Genomic DNA, 24231 nt, shown 5'->3' on the forward strand with positions numbered 1-24231 from the left:
AGAGGACTTACAATATTCTTATACTATCTTGAAGGGCGGTACCACAAAACCCCCAAGCCCACCCGGAGTTCACCAGACATGAGATAAAACCTTTCCAGACATCATTCAATGCACATTGACTTCGACCACAGACAAATGGTCTATTGTTTTGGAAATAGAGGAGGCCCCCCAGACAAACCGACACCCGGCATAAGATAAGATTTACAAAGAAATCATACTAACACATTGACTTCAACCACAGACAAATGGTCTATTGAGGAAATAAGTCAATTAAAACAGTTATGACTAAATTTGGGCAGAAGACCCTCTTCAAAACGCAGCTATTTTCCAAGCTAGGAATACAATTCTAATGATAGCATTTGGGATGTACAGTAAAATGCTATGGGGGCCACACTGGATGTCTCTCCTAATGAGAGAGCATCGCACAGCACAGCGAGAGCCAGATCAAAAATTCATGGAAGGACGTGATAAAAGCAGCTCACTCTCACTTGCCGTGTTCTCTGCATGTTCCGCCTTTTAAGTTGGTTACTAAAAACGCTCTCGCCCGGGCTCCCCCGCTGTCCACCTGATTGGCGCCGCGTCACCCTCGCTGTTGTTCTCTTCAGATCTAACGCCGCACCAGGCAGGTAACGGAAATGTAAATTATTGTAGCGAGAAACGGAAAATAATCATGAAAACAGGTCTTGTTACGCTCCATCCCTGCAGGTGACTCTTCATCTGCTCGGCCTAAATGCACACGGACTTGAAAATGCCGCTTTTCCACTGCGCATTGCTTGTGTTTCCTTGGTTTCGGGTTTCAACTAGAAAATACAACCACAGGAAGCTGCGAAAAAACAAGAATGAGGGTCTCCTGTATTTGCGTCTCTGCATGTGGCTGTTGATAAGGAGAGGAGACTGAGGGCAGCCAGGAAATAGATAGCTAAAAACATAATGGCGCATGCAGCATCTAATTCAGGGGCAAGCCAAAAAGTACACGAGGTCCTCCTACACTTAAGAACTTCCATCAAACTATTTCCATGAATATTTTATGAAAAACAACTCGAGGCCATAAATATAAAACAATCAAATGGAAAACAGCATCTTTTTGATGACATATTCTTACGCCGCCGCATGTTGTTCTTGACTTTGAAACTGCCGATTTTCCCGTGTTCCCACGTGCGTGTGGTGAAAGAAAAGGTATAACCGGGGGAAGTGAGTATCCCGCTGCTTCAAAAAGGTTGATGTTAATCCATCATTGTTCTGCAACAATCTTGCTAACAAAAGGCCATTAAAAAAAAGAAAGAAAAGAAGACATTAAATCTGAATTTATTTTTTTATTTTATGGAGCTACAATACTATTTAATTTAAATAATAATTATTATTATTATTATTATTTATAATATTTATATGTGTTTATTTAGTTAATTAAAAAAAATATATTTATGTATTTATTTATATTTAACATAAATATATAAAAAAATAATATAATAAAATATAAAATAATATTATATATATATAATTATTTCTAAAATTATTATAGTATTAATTACTATTATTATTAATAATAATTAACAAAATTGATTATTATAAAATTAATAATAACATATATTTATTATTAGGTCTCAAGTTTCCTTCCCAATTTTTGATTTTCATTTTTCTTCTTGCCTGGAGTTTATTTAAGAGAATGTCATCGATCTTTGTGAACTGTGGGCCTGTAAAGACTTTTGAGACTCTGGCTATTAAGTGCCATAAAAATGAAACTCTCTGCCTTTTTATATCCAGTCTGAAGATATTGCTTAATTTAACCATTCTTACATATTTAATATTAGGGATTAATGAGTATCGATACCAGGTATCTGTATCAGGCCGTTATCAGGATCGGTCACCCTCTTGTAGCTATATTATAATTAGGAACTAGAAATTAGAATAATACCAAATTGCCTTCAATTTCATGCAATTTTAAGGGAAAATGCTATATTGGGATATATAGGTCTTTAAAATTATCTGTCATTCTTTTTGGGGGGAAATTTTAGGTATCGAAAGTTCTATCAGTATTGTGTTATCAGTACTTGGTGGCTAATCAAGTACTCGTACTAATATTTGTCTAAAAAAGTGGTATTGAACATCCCTATTTAATATTTATTTTGGAACTAACATAAATATATTTCAGAATTTTTACTCCCTTCGAAATATGCGAACAAATTGAAAAATTATGAAAAATATGAAAAATCATATTATATTTGTTACCATCAAATTGTAATATATAAGATCATCAACATATTGCTGTATTTTCCGACACTGTCAATCAAAACAGTACGGTGCAGTCATCGCAGACAAGTAAGTGTATTTTTTTTGTATGTTCTCATATCTTGTGTCTCAGGATACATTATTTTAATAAAGTGACAGGGTGGTTAACAAAATAACTACTTCCTTAAAATATCATTAGATCAGATTTATGACAGTTGGCTTGATTTTACAGAATGAAGCTGAGTCGTGACTTTTGCCTGTCGAGAGTGTGGCAAAATGAAGCCAGAAGCAAAGAAATTTATTGAACGAGTTGTCTGGCCTTCTAGACTGACAGAACGCCTGGAGACGCTTTATGTCTCCGCTCAAGTCCTCCAGCAAAGGGGATAATTGATGTTACTGGTGGACATCAAACTTTTCTTTCCTGACTTGGTGTTCTCACCGGCTGAACAACGCTATGCAACCGGATTATGTAATGTTTCAATTTATGGGCAAAAGTTTTGGGAAATAGGGTAGAACTCGTTGCCTAGCTCCCTATAAGACATTTTGGACCATGTGAAGGGAAAATAACCATGGTTTGATATGTCCTCATGTAACCTCTTATATAAGGATATGTTGTTGTCCTGAACTGTTGTACGAATCCAGGTGCCCAACAATTTGTAAATAAAGGGCGGAATCAGCCTGGGAACTCTTCCTTGTTTATACTACAGCCTTCTCTGCATCGCAAAACATGTTTTCGAAATTATCTGAGAAAGGGCTTGGCTAGTCCGGTTTCTCACGCTAACGAATAAAAGACGGAGCGGCACACGGTCCGGACAGAGTCAGCTGTGGAATACGTACGATTGCCCAGCCGTTTTGCAGCTCGTTCTACCCGGTCTACCGTGGGCTCGCCGGTCTAGTGTCAAGGTAAGCGCGGATGATGATCATATTATGCTGCTTAACGTTGTAGTGTATTGATTGCTGTTTGCGGGGAATAAAAGGCACCATTATTCTAGCAAAATGTGTTGTGATTATTGCTGTTTGCGGGGAATAAAAGGTAAAATTATTCTATCACAGTCCAGGAGTAGATTCCTGTTTGCGGGGAATAAAAGGCACCATTATTCTAGCAAATTGAGTTGTGATTATTGCTGTTTGCGGGGAATAAAAGGTACAATTATTCTAGCACAGCACAGGTGTTGATTACTGTTTGCGGGGAATAAAAGGCATAATTATTCTAGCAAAGTGAGTTGTGATTATTGCTGTTTGCGGGGAATAAAAGGTACAATTATTCTAGCACAGCACAGGTGTTGATTACTGTTTGCGGGGAATAAAAGGCACAATTATTCTAGCAAAGTGAGTTGTGATTATTGCTGTTTGCGGGGAATAAAAGGTATGATTATTCTAGCACAGTCCAGGAGTAGATTGCTGTTTGCGGGGAATAAAAGGCACAATTATTCTAGCACAGTAAATCAGTCTCTGTGTATTCATCGTTACCGCCGATCACTCACGATCCTGCATAAAAATATAAAGGTGAAGTAATGTTTTCCACAAAACACCATGTTTTGGACATTGTCTGGGATATGAATACTTGAAAGGTAAACAAAAGAAGCAAAAAAACAAGTATGCGCTTCATTTATCACCGCTTACCATTGCGAGTGGTACGATGCCGCCCAAGTCTTGCGGTGCCAGGCGGATAAGCGTCTGCACTTCACTGGTCTGGGTGCGGGTGAGCGGATACTCCACCTGCCAAGTCACCTCTCTGCCGCCCTCGGTCACCATCAGCCCGTTCACCTCCAGATCCACCTGCAACACTCGCTGGTAACCCGCCGCCTCCCCTCTGGATATAAACGAGACGGGAAAAAAACGGGAAGTCAGGAGTGGATTTTGATTTCAACAAAAAGAGGATGGAGGGTGAACAATGAGCGAGTACGCCGGTGACAATGGAAGATAGCAAGTAAATGCAAAGGCAGAAGTGAAAAAAGCATAATGAGGTAGAAATAAGGTGAGAGGAAATAACATGGGAATGGATGAGGTGAACAGAGGGGCAAAAATATGATGGCGGATTAAGTGGAAGGCGACATGGAAAGATAAGGAAAAAAAAAGCTTAGTGAAATAAATGAAACAAGGGAAATTGAGGAGAAGCAAAGTAAGGCATCCGGAAAAGAGGAGGACGAAAATAATTGCTTTGAATGTGAATGTCTGAAAGAAAATAGATGAGACCTTGGGACTAATGGCTCAGATTGCCCTCCAAAGTAAACAACAGAACACAAAATTCTTCTAAATAACAGACATTTGCAATTCAGTGGCAAAACCATCAAGTTAGTATAATAGCAGGTTGTTGACAGGAAATTTATAAATTTATATAAATTTATATCACGTAAGGTTGAATGACTTCATGTCATCCACACTAATTGAATTAGGCGACTCGTGATTTTGTTTAGAACAGTTAGACACATTTCAGCCACGAGGCCGCCATATTACTCCTCCCAAGAAACGTTTCTCGGCATACGATCCTTTACATTTACAGTATTGAAATTGGAAAACATTTGAGAGAGTACCAGGGTTTTTCTTGGGATAGGCTCATGCTCCCCCCGCGACCCTTGTGAGGACAAGCGGTTAAGAAAATGGATGTGTGTATATATATATATATATATATATATATATATATATATATATATATATATATATATATATATATATGTGTGTATATATATATATATATATATATATATATATATATATATATATTTATATTTATATTTATATATATGTTGTTGTTTTTATTTCCATTTATATGTATTTTTTTGTATTTCATTTTTGATTTACATTTTTTATATCCATATTATTTTCACTTTTATTCATTTATTTAGTCATTTATTTATTTTTAATTTGGGCAGTTTTGGTCCTCCATACACGTGTCCCACTGGAAACAAAACTTTTACCATAGAATTTAATACGGTCAAAGAAACTTTGAAAAAAAAAAAAAAAAGGCAGAAAACAGTCCGTGCAGAATTAATATGAAGTGTAAAATCCTTTTTTTTTGGCTCAGTGTCATAGCACAACAAACAAGGTAAAAGAAGCATTTCAAAAGGAAAAAGACACATTCAATTACTATCTGATACATTTCAACCTGTCATAGCAAAAATAAATAAAGAGCCGCACCATAAGACGTAGAAGAGGAGGATGAAAGTGAGGCAGACAAACACACCCTGCCTGTTAAACACATTGAAATGTTGTTGTTTTTTTCACTCCTAACACCTTAGTGGATATCTGCTTGCTCCGTGAGAAAGCGGGTGAAAAGAAAAGTCGGATGCGTCTCTCGGAGACCTGAGGGTTTTTCTTTCTTTCATGCAGCAGTGATTTTGTGAGACTGGCAACAATGATACATCAAAAGGCATGAATATAATCTACAGGAGAGAAGCAACGTAGGGGGGTGGGGGTTAAGACATGAAGTGGATACTTTTCAATTTATGGTTTACCACTAGGACGGTTCTATGGGTCTCAGTTTAGCCAGGTGGGCGAGGCTATTCATTTTAATGCTGCTATTTTGCTTGTAACTGGCACTTGTGTTGTGTGCGTTTATAAAATAAAACAATATATGTGTGCGACCACACAATAGAGATACACAGATTATCAGCCGGGCTGATTATAAACACCGATATTCAGCATTTTAACGAATATCGGTATTAGCTTCTTTTTTTTTTTTTATCTGGCAGCCGAAATTTTGGAAAACTTTAATTACTGTGGGAAACAATAGGGAACTATTTACTTATTTAACTTTTGTGCTAGAATTTTAAAATAAAGTTGTCTATTGACCAAGATCTTAAAAAAATAAATAAACTCCAATATTTAGCAAATCTTAAAATTTGTTCGATAAACATAATGCTAAAAACATTTCAATAAAGTTCAGAGTTTTTTTTTTTCACGCCAATATTCTGAGTTTTATTGGTTGTTGGCATCCTTGACTACTAATAATCTGCATCGCTATCGTAAACATTTTGGATGATCTCTCGACAAAAATATCAATATTGTGACATATCGCACCTTCAAATGTCAGTATTAGCACTTTCCACTGAAAACAAATTATGCTAAATTTGTTTCTACCCATGCTTTCTGAAGTCTTAAGTCATTTAAATTGCCGATGTTAAGGATCACTAATTCCGTTGTCCAAGTTATGTTTTTATAAAAATTAACGATATGATGTCTGGAGGTGAGGTAGAGCTACCGTTTTGACAACATTTAATGTCTCTCATTTCCACTGAAATGATTTTGTTGTTATTTTTTTTCTTCACCATTTCCTTAATGCCACAAAATGTGTCTATGCAAAATGCAGGTCAGAAAGAAACAAGGGTGAAAAAAAGAACATCTGTGTGATAATGTTGTTTCAAGGAAGATGTTTAATTATATAACTTGCATGTAGTAATGTAATGAATTATGTAACTCTACCAACAGCTGCTTCGTCTAAAACTTGACAGCCGCCTTTGCACCATAACTGATGTTCCCATTGAACAAATCTGTCAAAGTCAGTTGTACTTTCACTGAACATTGTTCAAAGTATCATGTGGACTTTCTTTTTCTTTTCTTTTCAAACATGTTTACTTCCAAACACAATTTCATCCCGACTCAACTTTCTTTGCACCTAGCAAGATAGTCATGGAGAAATTATTATCAACTCATTCACTGCCATTGACAGCAATAGACGTCAAAAAATAATTTTAACTATTTCTATTAGTTTAACTTTTTTCCCCCCCCCCCATTTTTTTTAACAAGAGTATGAAAGCCTAGAATTTTTTTGGGGTACATTTAGAACAGATGTAAAATTTGTGAGTTAACTCTTAAAGTCATGCGAATATTTACAATTACAAATTGTAATCACCTGCTGCCCCTAATTTTGAATCTTTAAAAAAAAAAAATATATATATATATATATATATATATATATTTAATTTTTAATCTCTTTTAATTAATTTTTTTTTTTTTAAAGAAAAGATTATTAAAAATTAGGGGCGTCAGGCGATAATTTTTTTTTAATCGTAATTAATCGCAAGACTTCACTAATTAACTCACGATTAATCACAAATTTTAAATCTGTTCTAATACAATTAAAAAAAATATAGGCTTTCATACTCTTGTTAACAAAAATGGAAAAAAAAATGTTAAACTAATAGAAATAGTTAAAATAAATTGTTGACGTCTATAGTCGTCAATGGCAGTGAATGAGTTAATAGTATTATCCTGTCAATTTTAATGTTGAAAATATTTCAGTAGTTTAAATTCTTCCTTTTGCACTTGAATAAAACGAAAACCTGTTGCAAAACGGCTAAAAAAAAGACAACCGGTAGCACAGGCTGTCTAGTTACCAGAAATGCCAACAAAGTAGATGGCCATGGCGAGGGTACAAATAACTCCTGCTAGCCATCTGTCAACACCGAGGAGGGGGGGGGGGGGGGCACATTTTTTAAGAGCAAAATTAAATACACATCAGTTAAATGAATCCAGTGGCCATAGAAAATAACCTTAAAACCTGCACGCTGATACAGGAGATCTTTATTTTGGTGACATTCGAGTACTTAATAGATCAAAGATTTTTTTTGTCTGTTCAAGGAGCACGCGTCGAACAAAAATATGTGCTCCTCTTTCAAACTGCAAGATTTAAGCGGCTTTCTTTGTACACAAAGCCCATTTCTCTCAAAGACATCACAAATATGTCTACCGTAACAGCAGGTTGTACACCTGCACTTTCTCTGACAGCCATTTTTCTCCCAGGATTCAAGCTGAGAAGTTGTTATGGAAACACAAAGCCGATGTAGAAGGTGCTGAAAAAGTTTTCTGTACTTTCTCATATTTGGAGTCACTTGAACAAAGCACATCACAGGCATTTAATGAATACGCCTCGGAAGTAGTTTATTAGATCTCGGTTATTTTAGTTAAATATCTAAAACAAAAATCGAGGGGGGAAATCGTTAATAAATAACTAAAAACAAAAAAGCTTTAAAAAAAAAAGAAAGAAAACTAATTGAAACTATATTTTACGTTTAGAAAACAAACTAACTATAATTATAGTGAAAATGTTCTTTGTTATTATTTTTGGCAATTCATTTAATACATCAGCCTTTGGGGTTGAAGTCGTATTAGCCAGTGCTATTGTTGTAATTCATTTAATTTTGTGGATGGTTGTTTTCAAAATAATATTTTTTACTACACAATACTTACATTTGTGGAGAGTAAAAGAGATCTGACTTGCCTTCGTCTTCCCGTTATTTCATTTACCGTATTTTCACAATTGGTGACCCAAACGTGCGCAATAATGACAAAACCTCAAATGCAACAGTCATGCTTTTTTTTTTTTTTTTTAATCTTGCACACAATACACACACAAAAAAAACACTATTACAAAACTACACAGTAAATTCTGTAGAGTAAATTTGACTCTATTTAGAGTAATTTGATTCTGTGGGCCGACTACTCATTAGCAATAAGGGAAAATTGCTTGAAATTGGCAGCCGGTAGGAAAGCATCTGATTCAATTTCAACATTATTTTAACTTTCATATACAGTTATAATTCATGAAGTGAAAAACTGGTAAGTGGTCTAACGAAAAATATGTACTTGACAGACCTGTCCAAAACTGTCCGAATTGGAAGCGGCGCGTTCCTATTGTTAGCGACGTTGCCTTACGGCAATGTTCTGTTCTGCTAAAACAAACGCTATAAATGATGGATGTTTGCGATCTTCACGGTGATTTCCGCTCATTGACTTCCAGCGTTATCTGCACGGTGACAGTGTAGACCGGGGCTGTGCATTTGTTGTTTTCTCAGGATGTAATCACTGTCCTCTCTTGCTTTCCGAGCACGCTTTTCTGTGATTACACGGGTCATTTGCAATTGCAGCTGTTTTAATTACTTGTAGTTCATTTTGCACAGCTGTGACACTGTAGAGTCCTTCAAAAAAAGGAAGATTTCTCTAACTTTGCCAGCAACACTCTTGCCTTTAACCATCAACTAACTTACCACCTCTGCCGAGCAGGTTATGTTTTTCAACTTGAAAAAGACACCGTGCCAGGATTTTTTTCTCTGTTGGTGCAAAAGGAGAGCTTCACAGATACCGTACATATAGGCGGGCTGAGAAAATAATTCATAAATATATTTTAAAATATTAAAGAAAAAAAAAAACACTGGACGGGCTTAACTGGAGCAATATATTTCCGAAAAATCTCACAACCCCTAGGCGTTATTGTGACCATTTTTTGGCTTTTTGTTGGTTCTGACCAAGCCATTTCAAAATAAAATACTGCCCACGGGTTAATGATCCCGCATTGAATTTTCTGTATGCGGCCCTCAAATACATTTTTGGGGACAACCCGGGCGTAGTTACTCAGATATACTATTTTTTGTCATTTTTTTTCAAGTACCTTGTGTATGACGCGATTATACTCAACAAAAATATAAACGCAACACTTCTGTTTTTGCTCCCATTTTTTTATGAGATGAACTCAAAGATCTAAAACTTTTTTTTACACATACACAATATCACCATTTCTTTCAAATATTGTCCACAAACCAGCCCAAATCTGTGAACGTGAGCACTTCTCCTTTGCCGAGATAATCCATCCCACCTCACAGGTGTTCCATTTCAAGATCCAGATTAGACATACATACATATTTACATTTGTGAATATTCATTAATATGTCCTGTCCCATTTTTAAAAATAAACAAATAAATCAAATTAAATGAGTGTATATGACAATATTTTGATTAGGTTGTCAAAATGAGTGCGTTAACTTTGAGTTAATTTAAAGTTCCTTTAATGCCACTAATTTTGTTAACGAACGATTAATGACCGCCCCTTACTTGGAAAGCCTGTACTGGGGAAATTCCAGATACGTCCTCGTCAAAATTGAGCAATAATAAATGTAATAAAAATGCATACATTTGTGGAGGCTGAGGTCATGTTGTAATTTACAAATTTTAAAACGTGCAGAATTTCACAAGTTACTTCATGTTAAAGATTAGATAGCTCTTAATACGAAAAGAAAAATGCACTGAGCTGTCACCAACATCTCACAAATGCAATTATGCCATCTAGTGGCATAAAAATGACCTCAACACAAATCAATATTACACTTTTACAGTGCAGTACATATTTTTAATTTTAACTCAATTTTATGAATTATGAAATTACTGTATCAATGATGTAGCCATATTTCTATAGTTGAACATTTTTTCCACTTTTATGTTAACAAAAGTATGAAAACGTAGAAAAAATATTTTATTGTACATTTAGAACATTTGTGATTAATCGTGAGTTAACTATTGAATTCATACAGATTTTTCCAGTAGCAATTTTGGTAAAAAAATAAATAAATCGTAGCTACTTCCTCATTTAGATAGCAGGACACAAATGTTAAAGCCTCCCCCCCACCCCCTGTCATTAGCCGTGCACCCTTGACCAAGTCAACATGTTAGGCCAGGACTCAGGTGGTGCCAGCTGCTCCATTTGGATCAGGTCAAACGTAGATTTGCATCTACATCATTACCTTCTTGTTACGCGGCGGATACGGAGGTCGCTGCGCGGTAATCGTGGAGTTCAACAGTCACTGACCTCACTTTGTGAGTATGAAATGAGATCACGGTGGAGAAGGGGGGGGGGGTCATTATAATGTAATGATTAATAAATTACAATCTTCTGGAACAGAAACCTTGTGTGAGTGTGCATCTGTGTGTGTGCGTATTTCCCATGGGGATCTAGGCTCCCATCTAATGAGTTTTACCACATCAGGTCTAATATCTGTCTCCTCCCGCTGGTGATTCTGATCTGAAAGCCTATTAGAAGTGTGAGAAGCAGCCGTACCACCGCTTCTATATGGCCTGTGTTGATTTAGAACAAAATAGTTCAGTATGGGCTTTTTAATCAGGCCTTTATATGCCCTGGTGGGCTTTTTGGAGGATAGTAGAGCAAAGTATTTAGGCATGCTCAAAAAGTGGGACGTTTACTTTTTAATCGGTCTTGTTATCGGTAACGAAACAACAGAAATATGAACCACAAGGCGGTTGTTCCGAATAGTCGCAGACGGCTCACGCGGTCCTCCTGACCTTGCGTTTGTCGAGAGGTGGGGAAGGATTTCCACCCTCCGGGGATTCCTGTTTAATGCCGCCACAAACATAAATGTTGACATGTGACAGATAATGAAGGAGTTCATTCAATTGAAACCATGTCAACAGGCAAAAGGAATAGAATAGAGTAACCAAATTATGAATGTTGGAGATTTCCCTTCGGATCCATCAAAGCAATTTACTTCAGTCTTGTCCCTGTCAGTGTGCATTAGTTTGCTTTTAAAGGAGGGCTGCAATGGAAATATGGATGGGATCAGGGATACACCGATACCACAAGTATTATCATTACCGATGCTAGTTTTGGTATATTACATCGTGTGGAGAAGGAAAAAAAAAAAAGGAAGCTCAGCTAAATTGGATTTTTGGTTTGTGGTGTCTTTCTAAATTTTAAATGTAGTGGAACGTCCAAATTCAAATGCCTAAATGTGGTATGTTTTTAAATTTGACCGTGATTTATTTATTTATTTTTTAAGAATATGCTTCTGGAAATATGGATGGGATCAGGGATACACCGATACCACAAGTATTATCATTACCGATGCTAGTTTTGGTATATTACATCGTGTGGAGAAGAAGAAAAAAAGGAAGCTCAGCTAAATTGGATTTTTGGTTTGTGGTCTCTTTCTAAATTTTAAATGTAGTGGAACGTCCAAATTCAAATGCCTAAATGTGGTATATTTTGAAATCTGACCGTGATTTATTTAATTTTTATTTTTTTTAAGAATATGCTTCAAGGAAGTTGATTTCCTGTTGGCAAAGTAAGCAAAGCCCAAGGTATGTTTGAGGAACTTTAAAAAAAAAAATTATATAAAAATTATAAAAGGCATTAAAGTATGTACTGATTAAGATGTGAGCGGTCTGTGACGTCTATTCAATTTTGCACTTATGCACATTTTAAGATCTTGTTTTGTTTTTCAACCAATTTCTCATAGTTTGGTTTGTCAAAAGCATATGATATAGCTATATTGTTTAAGCAAAAAAAAAAAAGGACGAGTGTCAGACAGGAAGGACACAAGAGTGGTGTCAAGACGGAGAGGGAATGTAAAGTATGGCGTTAAAGGAGTAAGGGAATTATCAGTATGAAGGATAATGAGCAGTGGAAGCCACAAATGAGAAAATAATGTGAGCACAGATAGAGGATTCCTTCATTAGTCTCCTCCTCCCTTTCCTCTCTTGACCAACCGTCCCTTCTTTCTTCACGCATCCAGCATTCTTGTTTCCTTTCTTTCTCAATGCCATCTTTTTTTACAATACTCCTCTCAAACGGTGTGTGAAATGAACGAATTAGGGTCTGTATGACACAGATGCGGCTCCATGTAGCAGCCACTCAAAAGACAACTTTGCCCCATTGTGCACAAACACTCAATCATCGCTTAAATAGGAGCATGAAGACAGCCATTTTGATACGATTGAAAATGGGAACCACCAAATGTGGAGAAAACAGCTTTGACCTGGCTATGTTGGAATGTACCAAAAAGTCATTCGAACGTATTGGTAAAGTCGTTTGAACATCTTGATGAAGTCCTTTGAATGTCGGGATAAAGCCGTTCAAATGAGTTGGTAAAGTCGTTCAAACGTGTTGGTAAATTTGTTTGAACGTCTTGATAAAGTCCCTTGATAAAGTCGTTCAAACATAATGATAAAGCCGTTCAAACGTCTTTGCAAAGTCGTTGGGACATCTTGATAAAGTCCTTTAAAGGTCTTGATGAAGTCGTTCGAACATCTTGATAAAGTCGTTCGAACGTATTGATGAAGTCGTTCGGACGTCTTGATGAAGTCGTTCGGACGTCTTGATGAAGTCATTCAAACATATTGGTATAGTCGTTCAAACGTATTGGTAAAGTCGTTCAACAGTCTTGATAAAGTGGTTCAAAAGTCTTGATAAAGTCGTTCAAAAGTCTTGATAAAGTCGTTTGAATGTATTGGTAAAGTCGTTCAAGCGTCTTAATAAGGTCTTGCAAGTCTTGATAAAGTCGTCCGAACATTTTTGTAAAGTCATTCCAACGTGGTAAAATGTAGGCCAAATGGTAAAAGCAGCATTTCCCCCCCCCCCCCCCATTGCATTAGGCCAAAGGGTATTTTCCCATAATGCCATGGGGGTAATGCCACAATTGCACATACACAAGTCAAAACCCCGTGGCATTGACTGTACCAGGTATGAATTTTTCGTCCTTTGAATGATGACAATTCTGCTCATTTGGTGAGAGACCAGCTGTTGTCTGATGTCCATTTTAGGGACATTTTCAGGCATGGGTATGACAAATAGTGACTCGTACTAACTGATTTTTCCGATTAAAAGGTGTCATTAACAACACTGGAAAAGGGGCCTAATAGGAGACATGCTAATGACAAAAAAAAAAAAAAAGCACTATAAAAAGTGCATTTCCAATGTACAAGTCAAATATAAAATGTAAACCATCATCACCACACAAACTGTATTCCTTTGGTACTAGCCACAGTGCACATCGTCACACCCTTAATCCCCTTGTCATTCAACAGAAAAAAAAAAAACTTTGAACAAAATGTATTTCGAGCCGCAGAGCCACCAAAGCCTTTTAAACGCTGGCCACTACCAGTCACGCTAAGGAAAGTGATTACAATAGCCTATAACACAATCAATCACTGTATAAACACCGCTTATTCCCCTTTATTGATTTCCGTGAGCCGTCAGAGTGTTAGTCAAATTCTCGAGAGGCGCTCATCCTCTTACCCCGGACAATAAGATTAAGCGGTATAACTGGCTAATCTCCCACATAGAGCGCTTACTCCCCACCACAAATGTCACTTTTTCATACATACAGATGACAAAGGATTAGATTAGCATGTCCTCACTGTATTTACCCTACGGTTGCTGCCTTGCTGCTATAAATCCCGTGATGTGCACGCTATCAGGTCGTGTCTGTTATGTCCCCACTTAAGTTTCTTTCAAAAATCTATCATCTCGCCTTGTAGACATGACATGACGTTCACCGTAATATCTATAACGTTGCATCTGTGGGAGCGTTTGAATCCACATTTCACCCTCGTTGACACGTGCACACCGACTTCAAGAACAATCCGGCATTGCTTTGTGGAGAGAATTCCGAGAAGGACAAAAAAAAAATGGAGGTATCGGTCCCAGGCACTGATTAGAATGCATAGCATGTAATTGAAATACCCCCAAGTTCAATTCCTTTGCTCTGTATCGAATCAAGATGAGCCTCTTCTATCCTGTGTATCGTTATAGAGTAAATGCTATTGAACTAAGGCAAAATCGGAAATTAGGAATCTGTTAAAATTGATGTTCCAAGATAAATGTACCAATTTGTCTTCAACTTTGATGGAAAGATGTTTAGGTCACATAAAAAAGGTAAATATCTGTCAATTCACACACTGCAGTTCCTGCCATTATTACGCATGGCAAGGTTCTTTCAAGTCAGCAACAAGCTGATAATGACGTTTTTTTTTGGGGTAAATCATTGTTTTATGTTTTTTTTTTTTTTTTTTAAATATATATAAATGTAGAAATTCTCCAATATTGGAAAAATATCGACACCATCCAAATCCAGATTGAAAGTAATTTACTTGGTTCAGTTATGTGACAATCACTCATTTTTGAGTGCTTGAATTTTATTTAAAAGGAAATAAAAAAATAACAATAAAAATGCATTTTCTACCAATTGTGCTGTTCTATGTCACATGTGAGTTGCAAGGAATGGTCCATGGTTGGTGTATGGCACACATGAAGGTTTGACTTTGAATAAATCCAATGATAGTGACCCATTGTGTTTTGACTGCTCATATTTACAGTACAGTACAGTTTTTTCTTTGTCAGGGTAGTCTGGAGAGCAGTGGAGTTCAAGACCTCCCTCAGATTACAACAACAAACCCTACATGCCCGTGCACAAACCAACATAACCCGATATGAACCTGCTCTCGGTTGTGTATATCAAACCTATGTACAGTATCAGGAGAGGGTTAATCAGAATTCTGAACCAATCCTGACCCCTTTATGACCTGAACCCTTACATGTCCTTCGCCTCATTAATCTACCAAGCAAACAGTAACCAGACATCTTCAATAGACACACAGAGAGAAAAGCCCATTCATGACAGTGGAAACTCAACCCTCCTGTGCCTTAAAACTCAGCTCAACAATTTTAAGCATGACCAAGATTTAATGTTGGACATCAAACCATTATTAAGCGTGACATTCACATTAGCTAGGACTGAACATAACATACAAGCTTAGGTGATGATTGAACTGGCCGAGCAGAAATGGAACAGCAAATATCAGACACGCATGAGGCACATCAGGAAAATAATGGAAAAGACAAAACGGAGCACGAACAAAATAGGATTAAACAACCGACAAAAAAAAAAACTCTACAAAACTGAACAGGTAACAGAAACCAATCACACTTTGACAAGAAGCAGCAATAACTGAAGATTTGCTATATTAGCGTCCCTAGCTAGCAGCTAACTGATGAGCTGCTCAGGGTTTAAGCGGGACGGTATCATTTTGAGACCTGTGTCCCGAGTCCTGGCGGTTTTATCCTGCTTTTACGCAGGTCCCGTCTCCCAGTCCTAGTTTTTTTTTTACAGTCCAGTTAGCAAGCCAATTATTTGGGCAATGTGTATGTCAATCACACAATTGTCATGGCGATTCATGGAACTACTGTAGAAATACTTCTTGCTTCAGTGTTTAAGAATCATGGGAAATGTAGTCCTACTAGCCTAATGCTAGTAACACCCAACGCAAGCTGAGCTTCTTTGACGCCATATCACGCATGTTACACTGCAGGACTGGCGCAAGGTGCATTGGCTTAACCGTAGCATTTAGCATTAGCTAAAGCAATAACACAACCAACATGTCACCAAATTGACTAATGATTGAATTTGCTATGAACAGTTCCTGGTGAGGATTTATTGTATGTTGGATTTTCAGCAACATTTTTGTGCCCCAGATGTTTTATTTTTGAAAATCTGGTCACCCTATAGCTGCTATATCCTTGTCACTTGTTGTTTTGTGGAAAACACTACTTCACTTTTATTTTTTTATGCAGGATCGTGAGTGATCGGCGGCAACAATGAATACACAGAGACTGATATACTGTGCTAGAATAATTGTGTCCTTTATTCCCCGCAAACAGCCATAAACACACCTCACTTTGCTAGAATAATGGTGCATTTTATTCCCCGCAAATAGCAATCAACACACTTCAACGCTAAGCAGCATATTATAATCACATCAGCGCTTACCTTGACACTAGACCGGAGAGCCGACGGTCCGGGTAGAACGAGCTGCTTAACGGCTGGGCGAACGTACGCTTCCCTCAGCTGACTCTACCCAAACCGCGCGCCGCTCCGCCTTTTATTCTTTAACAAGTAGGGATGAGCGTGAGAAGCCGGGCTGGCCAAGCCCTCTCCCAGGCACCCTCCCTATGAGTCGTGTCCTGCTTCGAAAACATGCCCCCGAAATATGGAGGACTGCAGGTGTCCTGCCCCGAAAACATGTTTTCGAAATAGGGAGGACTGCAGTACAAACAAGGCATTCAACTTAACTCCTTGACTGCCAAAAACGTTAAATAACGTTTAGTAAAATCCTACAGAGGAGTGCCAAAGACGTTAGAAGATGTTTGTTTCAAAACAGAGGTGAAACTAACCATTTTCTATTGTTGATTACTGAAAAACGGAATAAGGTAGAAACAAACTTTTTTTTCTGATGAAAGATGAGAGTCCAATCTTTCATTTGGTAGTATGTGTGTTTCCATAGTCCAAAAATTTTCTGTGGACCTTGAAAGATCAGTCAAAAGATCAGTCAAAATGCTTAAAATCGGCTGGCACCCACGGCATCCCTTTTCTGAAAACGTCTGGCAGTCAAAGAGTTAAGAGTTCCCAGGCTCGATTCCGCCTTTGTGAACAACAACATATCCTTATATAAGAGGTTACATGAGGACATATCAAACCATGGTTATTTTCCATTCCATTCGAAAATCTTAGCGGACTGGACCAATGGGGCAGTTTGGGGCATTGCTTAAGGGAAATTGAACTCAAGTCAAATCAGCTCCTAACCACCTTCTCTGTCTCCATTTCTCACATTAAAAACACCACAGCCTAAAACATGAGCTTTGTTCTGAATTTCAAATTTGACGTCTAAATTCAAAATCATGAGGAAATTGAATTCCATAACAAGTTGTCGACGTATAAAGCGCACCTAAAAAAAGAAAAAGAAAAAAAAAGTTCTGAGACACGAACTGCGGTCCGTGATTCAGGAGCTTGATTTATCGGAAGATGAAGTGGATCAGAGGATCTGAGTCTAAGGTTCCGGGGGCAATAGACCTGCCTTATCAAACAAGACCAGACTCCCTGGCCAATCTCCACTTTGTCTGTAGGCAAGGCCCCCACCAGCACTGGCTTTGGCTGCTGATAAAATGCAAGTGAGGAGGCACAGAGCAGCTTCGATAGGCTTTGATTTGACTTTAAAAATGGCAAGTTCCAGAATAAATACCCCGAGAAACGAGACAATCTGCTTTTAAAATCACTGCTGCGCAAGTATAAAGAGAGTTTTCTTTTGTCAACACTGCCTTCCTCCATCTGATTGCGGGTCTCTGCTCGAGTCAATATTGGACATCAAAAGACTGTTTTATAAATGTGGCTGCGCGACACAACCGAGAACAACTGGCAGATGTAAAAAGATAAAGACAGAAATTGACTTCCTGACTTCACACTTCAGCCTTACCTGGATTATACGGGCGTGCCAAGGGTTGAAGTCTGAGTCCCAAAGGGTTCAATCAGAGATGTTTTACTTCACACATGCGCGCAGTTCACTGATAACATTTGAGTCCATGATATGATGGAACCCACTGTAAATATCTAATTTATGTCTTGAGCTGTTCAGGGAGAGACTCATATGAGAGAAAATGAATACAGTATATTGCAGTATATCCGAGAAGGGGTGGGGGGGTGGTGGTGGGGGGGGGGGGGGCTATCAGTCATTACACTGAGATTAGATTAATTTGATTTCATTAGTGGCAGAGTGTCAGTCTGGATTTCCATTAAAGATGAAGGCTTGGGTTGCGGACAAGTCTCATGTGTTGCATTTCTGATCACATGATGACACGCAGTCACGCAGGATTCATGCGGCACTCATTCAAATGAAATTAAACACGATCAATAGTGCGATTCCCTCACGTAGTTGCGAGCGCGGGCTGAACGTTGAAAGCTTTTCAAATAGAATGGAGGGAGTCAGAAGAGAGCAATTCTGAATGCATTAGCGGCCTTAGCGATAAACATGGGAAAATAAAATGCCATGCCATGGATGATTGCTTTATAAAGGATTATGGAAGGTATTTAAATAAAGTATCATATATATATATATATATATATATATATATATATATATATATATATATATATATATATATATATATATATATACACCTACAGAAGACCACATTAAATTAGTCTTAACTGAAAGGGTAATTGCTTAGTCTCGCTTATCTACGGTTTCTAAAGTATTTTCAAAAAAAAGGCAGCTCACGTCACTTCAAGGTCATACAGGAAAAAGGAAATATTTGGCCGCTTTGATCCTCAACACAATTTTTTTTGTTCGCTGAAAAAAAAAAAAAAATGAAGGTTTCATTAAAAGTATTCACTGACAATCTAGATGAAGGTAATGTAAAAATGATGAATGACAAAGGAGTAATTTTGCTGAATCAATGGGTAGCGATCTGTGAACGGAGGTCAAAATCAGGTGAATGAATTTGCCGGTCTTAACTTATGAATGAACAAAACTTGGTTTGTGAACATCATACTGTGGGTTTGTGGGAAAATATTTGACATTGTTATGCTTTGTTAAAAGCTGAAAGAGCGATAACTGCATCGAGTCTTGGACCCTTAGACATCACTGAACTTTTTCATTCTTCTTTTGTGGTGCTTTTTCAGCCTCCACCGCAGCCTCTTTCAGTTCTTATTTAAAAGGGGAGGCAGGCCAATTTTATTTTATTTTTTTACAATTGTTCTATGCGCCCCTAGTCTAAACACAGCATTGATTACCGGTAATATCGTGTTTGGAGAATAAGAATTAAGCAGCAAAATCCACACGTTTGTATCCATCTTAGGGGGCAGCCATTTTATCAACTTGCTGTCATCTGAAAATGACATCACAGTTAGATGCTCAGGGCTCAGGTAACGATCAATTACGGCTCACCTGTTCTTCTGAGTATGGTCATGTGACGTTCACAAACTGAGCCGTGACTGGTCGTTGCCCGAGGCCTGAGCAACTGTGATGTAATTTTCACTTGACAGCAAGCGGCAAAATGGCTGCCCTCTGAGATGAATAAAAATGACAAAAAAAGTCAGCACCTGCAGATATTTTACGGAAGAGGATAATGGCCAGTGAAGAGGGAAAAAAAAGGTTAGCAGGATTCTCACTTTATTCTCAGAACTGTGACGACAATGCGAGAATTCTGACTTTAATTTCAGAATTGTGACATTCATCTCAAAATTCTGACTCTAAAGTGAGATTTCTGACTTTGTGACGTAGAGCTATGAATTGTGGGGGAAAGTCAGAATTCTGAGAATTAAGTCAGAATTCTGAGAATTAAGTCAGAATTATGAGAATTAAGTTTAAAAAAAGGTTGGCAGAATTCTGACTTTAAAGTAAGAATTCTGCCAACCTTTTTTTTCTTCTCCTCACTGGCCCTAATCCTCTTCCATAAACAGAAATAAAGTGTTCATCTGTTTCCTATCTTGTAAAATAATCGTTGATAATGAATTGGTCATGTGTCTTTACATAGATGAATATCATTAATCATCGCGCAATGGTGCATTCGTACCGAACAGCAGGACGGTAATTAACGTTAATGCATCTTGCGGAGGCATAAGGACTTTCCACGATCGGCATCCGATTGCATCGAAGGGGACCGTTGATTTAACTTGAGCTGTAAACGCCGGCCGATTGGTCCTGCCCGGCGCCGCCGCCATTGATTGCAACGCAGTCACTCGCCATTTGAGTTACGCTCGGCGCAATCAGAAAGAACAGCGCGAGGCTCTCTGACCTCGTCGGCGAACCGAGGAGAACTGAGTATCGAACTTCTTTCTTGTTCAATCTTCACTCATCATTGTTCTGTCAATGACTCCAGTTCCTAATTACTCTCAGGCATGAAATAAAGCGGCCTTATAGACACATACTCGCTAACCTAAACAATGCGTGTTTGCATGGGCTTGCATCTCATTGCCTGTCAGCAGTGAATAAACACACCCCGTCTTTATTTGAATCTACGGTTATCTCTGCAACCGCGGATTCTCAAATTATACAAGAAAAGCTCATTTGTAGAGCATAATTCCATTATCAAATATAAGGTGGCAGCGCCGCACATAGTAATGCACTCGTATGTGAGTAAAAAATGTCTCCAAAGGCGGAATTTTGACTGGAGAAGCCCAAAAGTAATGGTCTTGCATTTGATATGACAAGGGGGGAGAGAAGGCTAATAGAAATGGGAAGGAGAGATGAGAATGTTTCCACAACACGTACACAACACAGCCTCCAGCTAGAGTATTATTACCATGTCATGAGAAAAATCAATCAAACAGGGTGACCGTGTTTGTGACGATTCAATGCGTCATTCATTATGAGAACATATCGCCGGATGTGTTACATAAAGTTAAAGGAAGGTAGTTAATTGTGAAACTTCAAAGAAATGATTTCGAGTGTTCCCTAACGAACATAATTCTGTGATTTTTTAAAACTCATTCATTGCCATTGACGGCTATAGACGTCAAAAAATTATTTGAACTATTTCTATTAGTTACAATTTTTTTCCACTTTTGTTAACAAGAGTATGAAAACCTATAAAAAAATGATTGTACATTTAGGATTGATATAAAATTTGTGATTAATTGTGAGTTAACTAGCGAAGTCATGCGATTAATTATGATTTTAAAAAAATAATCGCCTGATGCCCCTAATAAAAAAAAAATATATATTTTTTAATTTATTTTTAAAAAGTTTTTTTTTTTTAAAGAAAAGATTATTAAAAAATAGAGGTGTCAGGTGATTTAATGTTTTAATCGTAATTCATCGTATGACTTCACTAGTCAACTCATGATTAATCACAAATTGTATATCTGTTCTAATAATTGTTATTTATTTTTTTCGATTTTCATACTCTTGTTGACAAAAGTGGGGAAAAAATGTTAAATAGAAATAGTTTAAATGAATTTTTTGGCGTCTATAGCCGTCAATAGGAGTGAATGAGTCAATTTTTTTCCGACATTTGACCCCAACAGACTGGCCCACAATTTAGAGGGACCAGTCAGTTAATCAATTTCGAATATAGATAGCAAATGGAAACATCATCAGTAAACATCAATGTTAGAATTAAATGTTCAAATTCAATTCAAAATATCAGGGTAGATTTTTTGGTCTCGGAGATGTGAAAAGGAATGAGAGTTGGCGCTAAATAGCAAAGTCAAGTGAGAGATAACTAAATGAGACTGGAGAATTGGACACATCTTTGTCACTCTTGGCTGTTAGCAAACCAAAGTCAGCTTGTTATGAAGGGTTTGTCCTCAGATAAAAACAATCTAACTAAATCTTGTCATTTTGACAATATTATTGCATTATGTTTTGCTACATTTATTGTGGCTATGCTGGAAGCATACAATTAATACTTTGTAATTTTCACATAATTTATCTTTCAATTTACTTCATAAGCATTCCGCTTGGCATTCAGCTATTAGCATTCAGCTATTAGCATTCAGCTATTAGCATTCAGCTTCAAGCATTCCCACGCAATTTCTGCAGAAATTGCACTTAGTCTAGTTTATTATATAATTGATTCAATATACAGTATACTTGTATCTCTTTTATAGTTTACTGCATAAGCAAAACCAGGCTACAAAAAAAGTAGCGTTTCATGCTTTGAATACATTTGCACAACTGCTTCTAACTGGATTGAATGTCACATTAGTAGATATTGTTTTTTATAATTTGCAAAACAGAAATGGAAATTTTTAAATGTGTTTTACCCTAAGACACATGAGGCTTGTAACAAGAGATAAATGAATAACGCACTCAGTTAGAACTTAAAACAAGACAGAGCTAAGGTATTTACGAAGGATTTGCTGCCCAGAATGTGTTTCTCCATATTCATTAGGTGCTGCACTACAAGGTGTTGCGCTAGATAGACAAGAAGAATAGTGGCGGTGCTCAATGTTGCGTTGCCGTCTTTAGGCTCATGTAATATGTATTTGAAGGTGCTCGGAGCTGCAAAAGTGGGAGGAGAAAATGGAAATACATACAAATATGACCTACAGAGGCTCTCTTGAAGGAAGGAGTGATAGAAAAAGTTCACAAATAGTTCATAACTCCACATGAAAGACAACGTATGGTGAGGTACGGGCACTTTGCTTATAATATTCACAGACCTCTGTTTTGTAGTTTTAATGCATATATATTGAACTGCGGGCTTTATATTTTTTTCTACCGGAAAGAACTTTCGGGATTAATGATGTTATACAGTATGAAAAAAAATCCATTGTTGTAAAAAAAGCAAAAAAAAAGAAGACATTTTTTATCGTAAAAGTGGGAAGCAATGAATGATTATAACAGGCTTAAATGTAATTCCAAAATTATGTGGTTTCCAAAACATGTCAGTAGTTACAAGTCAACCCTCAAATTTACCTTACACCTTTTCAATCCAGCTTCCAGATTCGATGATACAGCTGCTTTAATGAAAAAAAAAAAACATCGTACACCACTAGTCGTCATGTTTGCTTACCTCTGCTTGAGTACTTCTGATGGGCTGTACGCCAGAAGCATGGACTTATAAACACGTAGCGTATTTTTTTTACACTATAAGGCGCATCGGATTATAAGGCGCACCTTCAATGAATGCCCTATTTAAAACGTTTCCATATATAAGGCACACCGCATTATAAGGCGCATAGAGTAGAAGCTACTGTAGTGGCTGGGGTTGCGTGAAGCATCCACTAGATGGAGCTTACTTAACCAATAATGATCCAAATATAAGGCGCACTGGATTATTAGGCGCACTGTCGGTTTGAGAAAATTAAAGGCTTTTAAGTGCGCCTTACAGTGCGGAAAATACGGTGTGCGAATAGATACACACTGTGGTATTATAAATCCCGCGTATACATGTCATCCCTGTACTATAAAGACCAAGATTCCAAAATAAGAAGAAAAAAACAATAAGAGCATAAACTAGCCAGGTTTTTTAATTTGATCATAACCTGTATAATTGTCGTCGAGTATTAGAAAGACATCAATACGATAAGGACTACAATGCATTCATTCTAACTGTGGCCCATTAAAAGTGAATAATTCCAGTCGGCAATCTACATGTGAACAGTTTCTCTGACTGCTTTTCACTGACATACAAAACGGAAAGATGGTTACTGCAAGGATCTTTAAAGGAATTCTGCCTTCCTTCTGTCAAAGTATGCTAAATATTTGAGACCAACAGAAGCTTCCAACCTATCCCACTGACACACGCTTCCTCTGTTTCGGCAAAAGACCCGCAGAGAATTACAGTGTGTCATCTCTCTCAACAGATGGCTGGGGCCAACACAGAGGCTCGACTACACTCACGCTTTTAAAGTGAGCTTCAACCTGCCGTTGAACCTACTTTACACAGTTTCATGCCAAGCCACCAGTCCTCAAAAGCTGCATTAGAAAACTAATTCACATAACATCAAGACATAATTTGACTGGAGGAGGACTCCCTGTATATAAACATAAAGGAATAGAGCTTAGAACAGTATACCCTTGGTTACAAGGTTAAAACAAAAGCCAGCACTTAATTCCTATGCTAGCGTTCCGTTTTCACATATTGATAGTACCACACTGTCTCAACTGTGACAGCGTTGTCACTAGCTGTAGCTGAGTCTAATCATAATCTGCTTTTCTTAC

General features: G+C 37.4%; 1 protein-coding gene across 3 annotated transcripts in view; it reads right to left on the reverse strand.

The window, feature by feature from the left end:
* LOC144034304 (transmembrane protein 132C-like) overlaps nucleotides 1–24231 on the reverse strand; it is a 153912-nt gene that overhangs the window by 23170 nt on the left and 106511 nt on the right. For all 3 annotated transcript variants that reach the window (XM_077543033.1, XM_077543034.1, XM_077543032.1), the window contains one exon: nucleotides 3850–4039. In XM_077543033.1, coding sequence (XP_077399159.1) covers nucleotides 3850–4039 — 190 coding nt within the window. The remainder of the gene's footprint in view (nucleotides 1–3849; nucleotides 4040–24231) is intronic.

The sequence above is a fragment of the Vanacampus margaritifer genome, chromosome 14, assembly GCF_051991255.1.
Source record: "Vanacampus margaritifer isolate UIUO_Vmar chromosome 14, RoL_Vmar_1.0, whole genome shotgun sequence".
Taxonomy (NCBI): Eukaryota; Metazoa; Chordata; class Actinopteri; order Syngnathiformes; family Syngnathidae; genus Vanacampus; species Vanacampus margaritifer.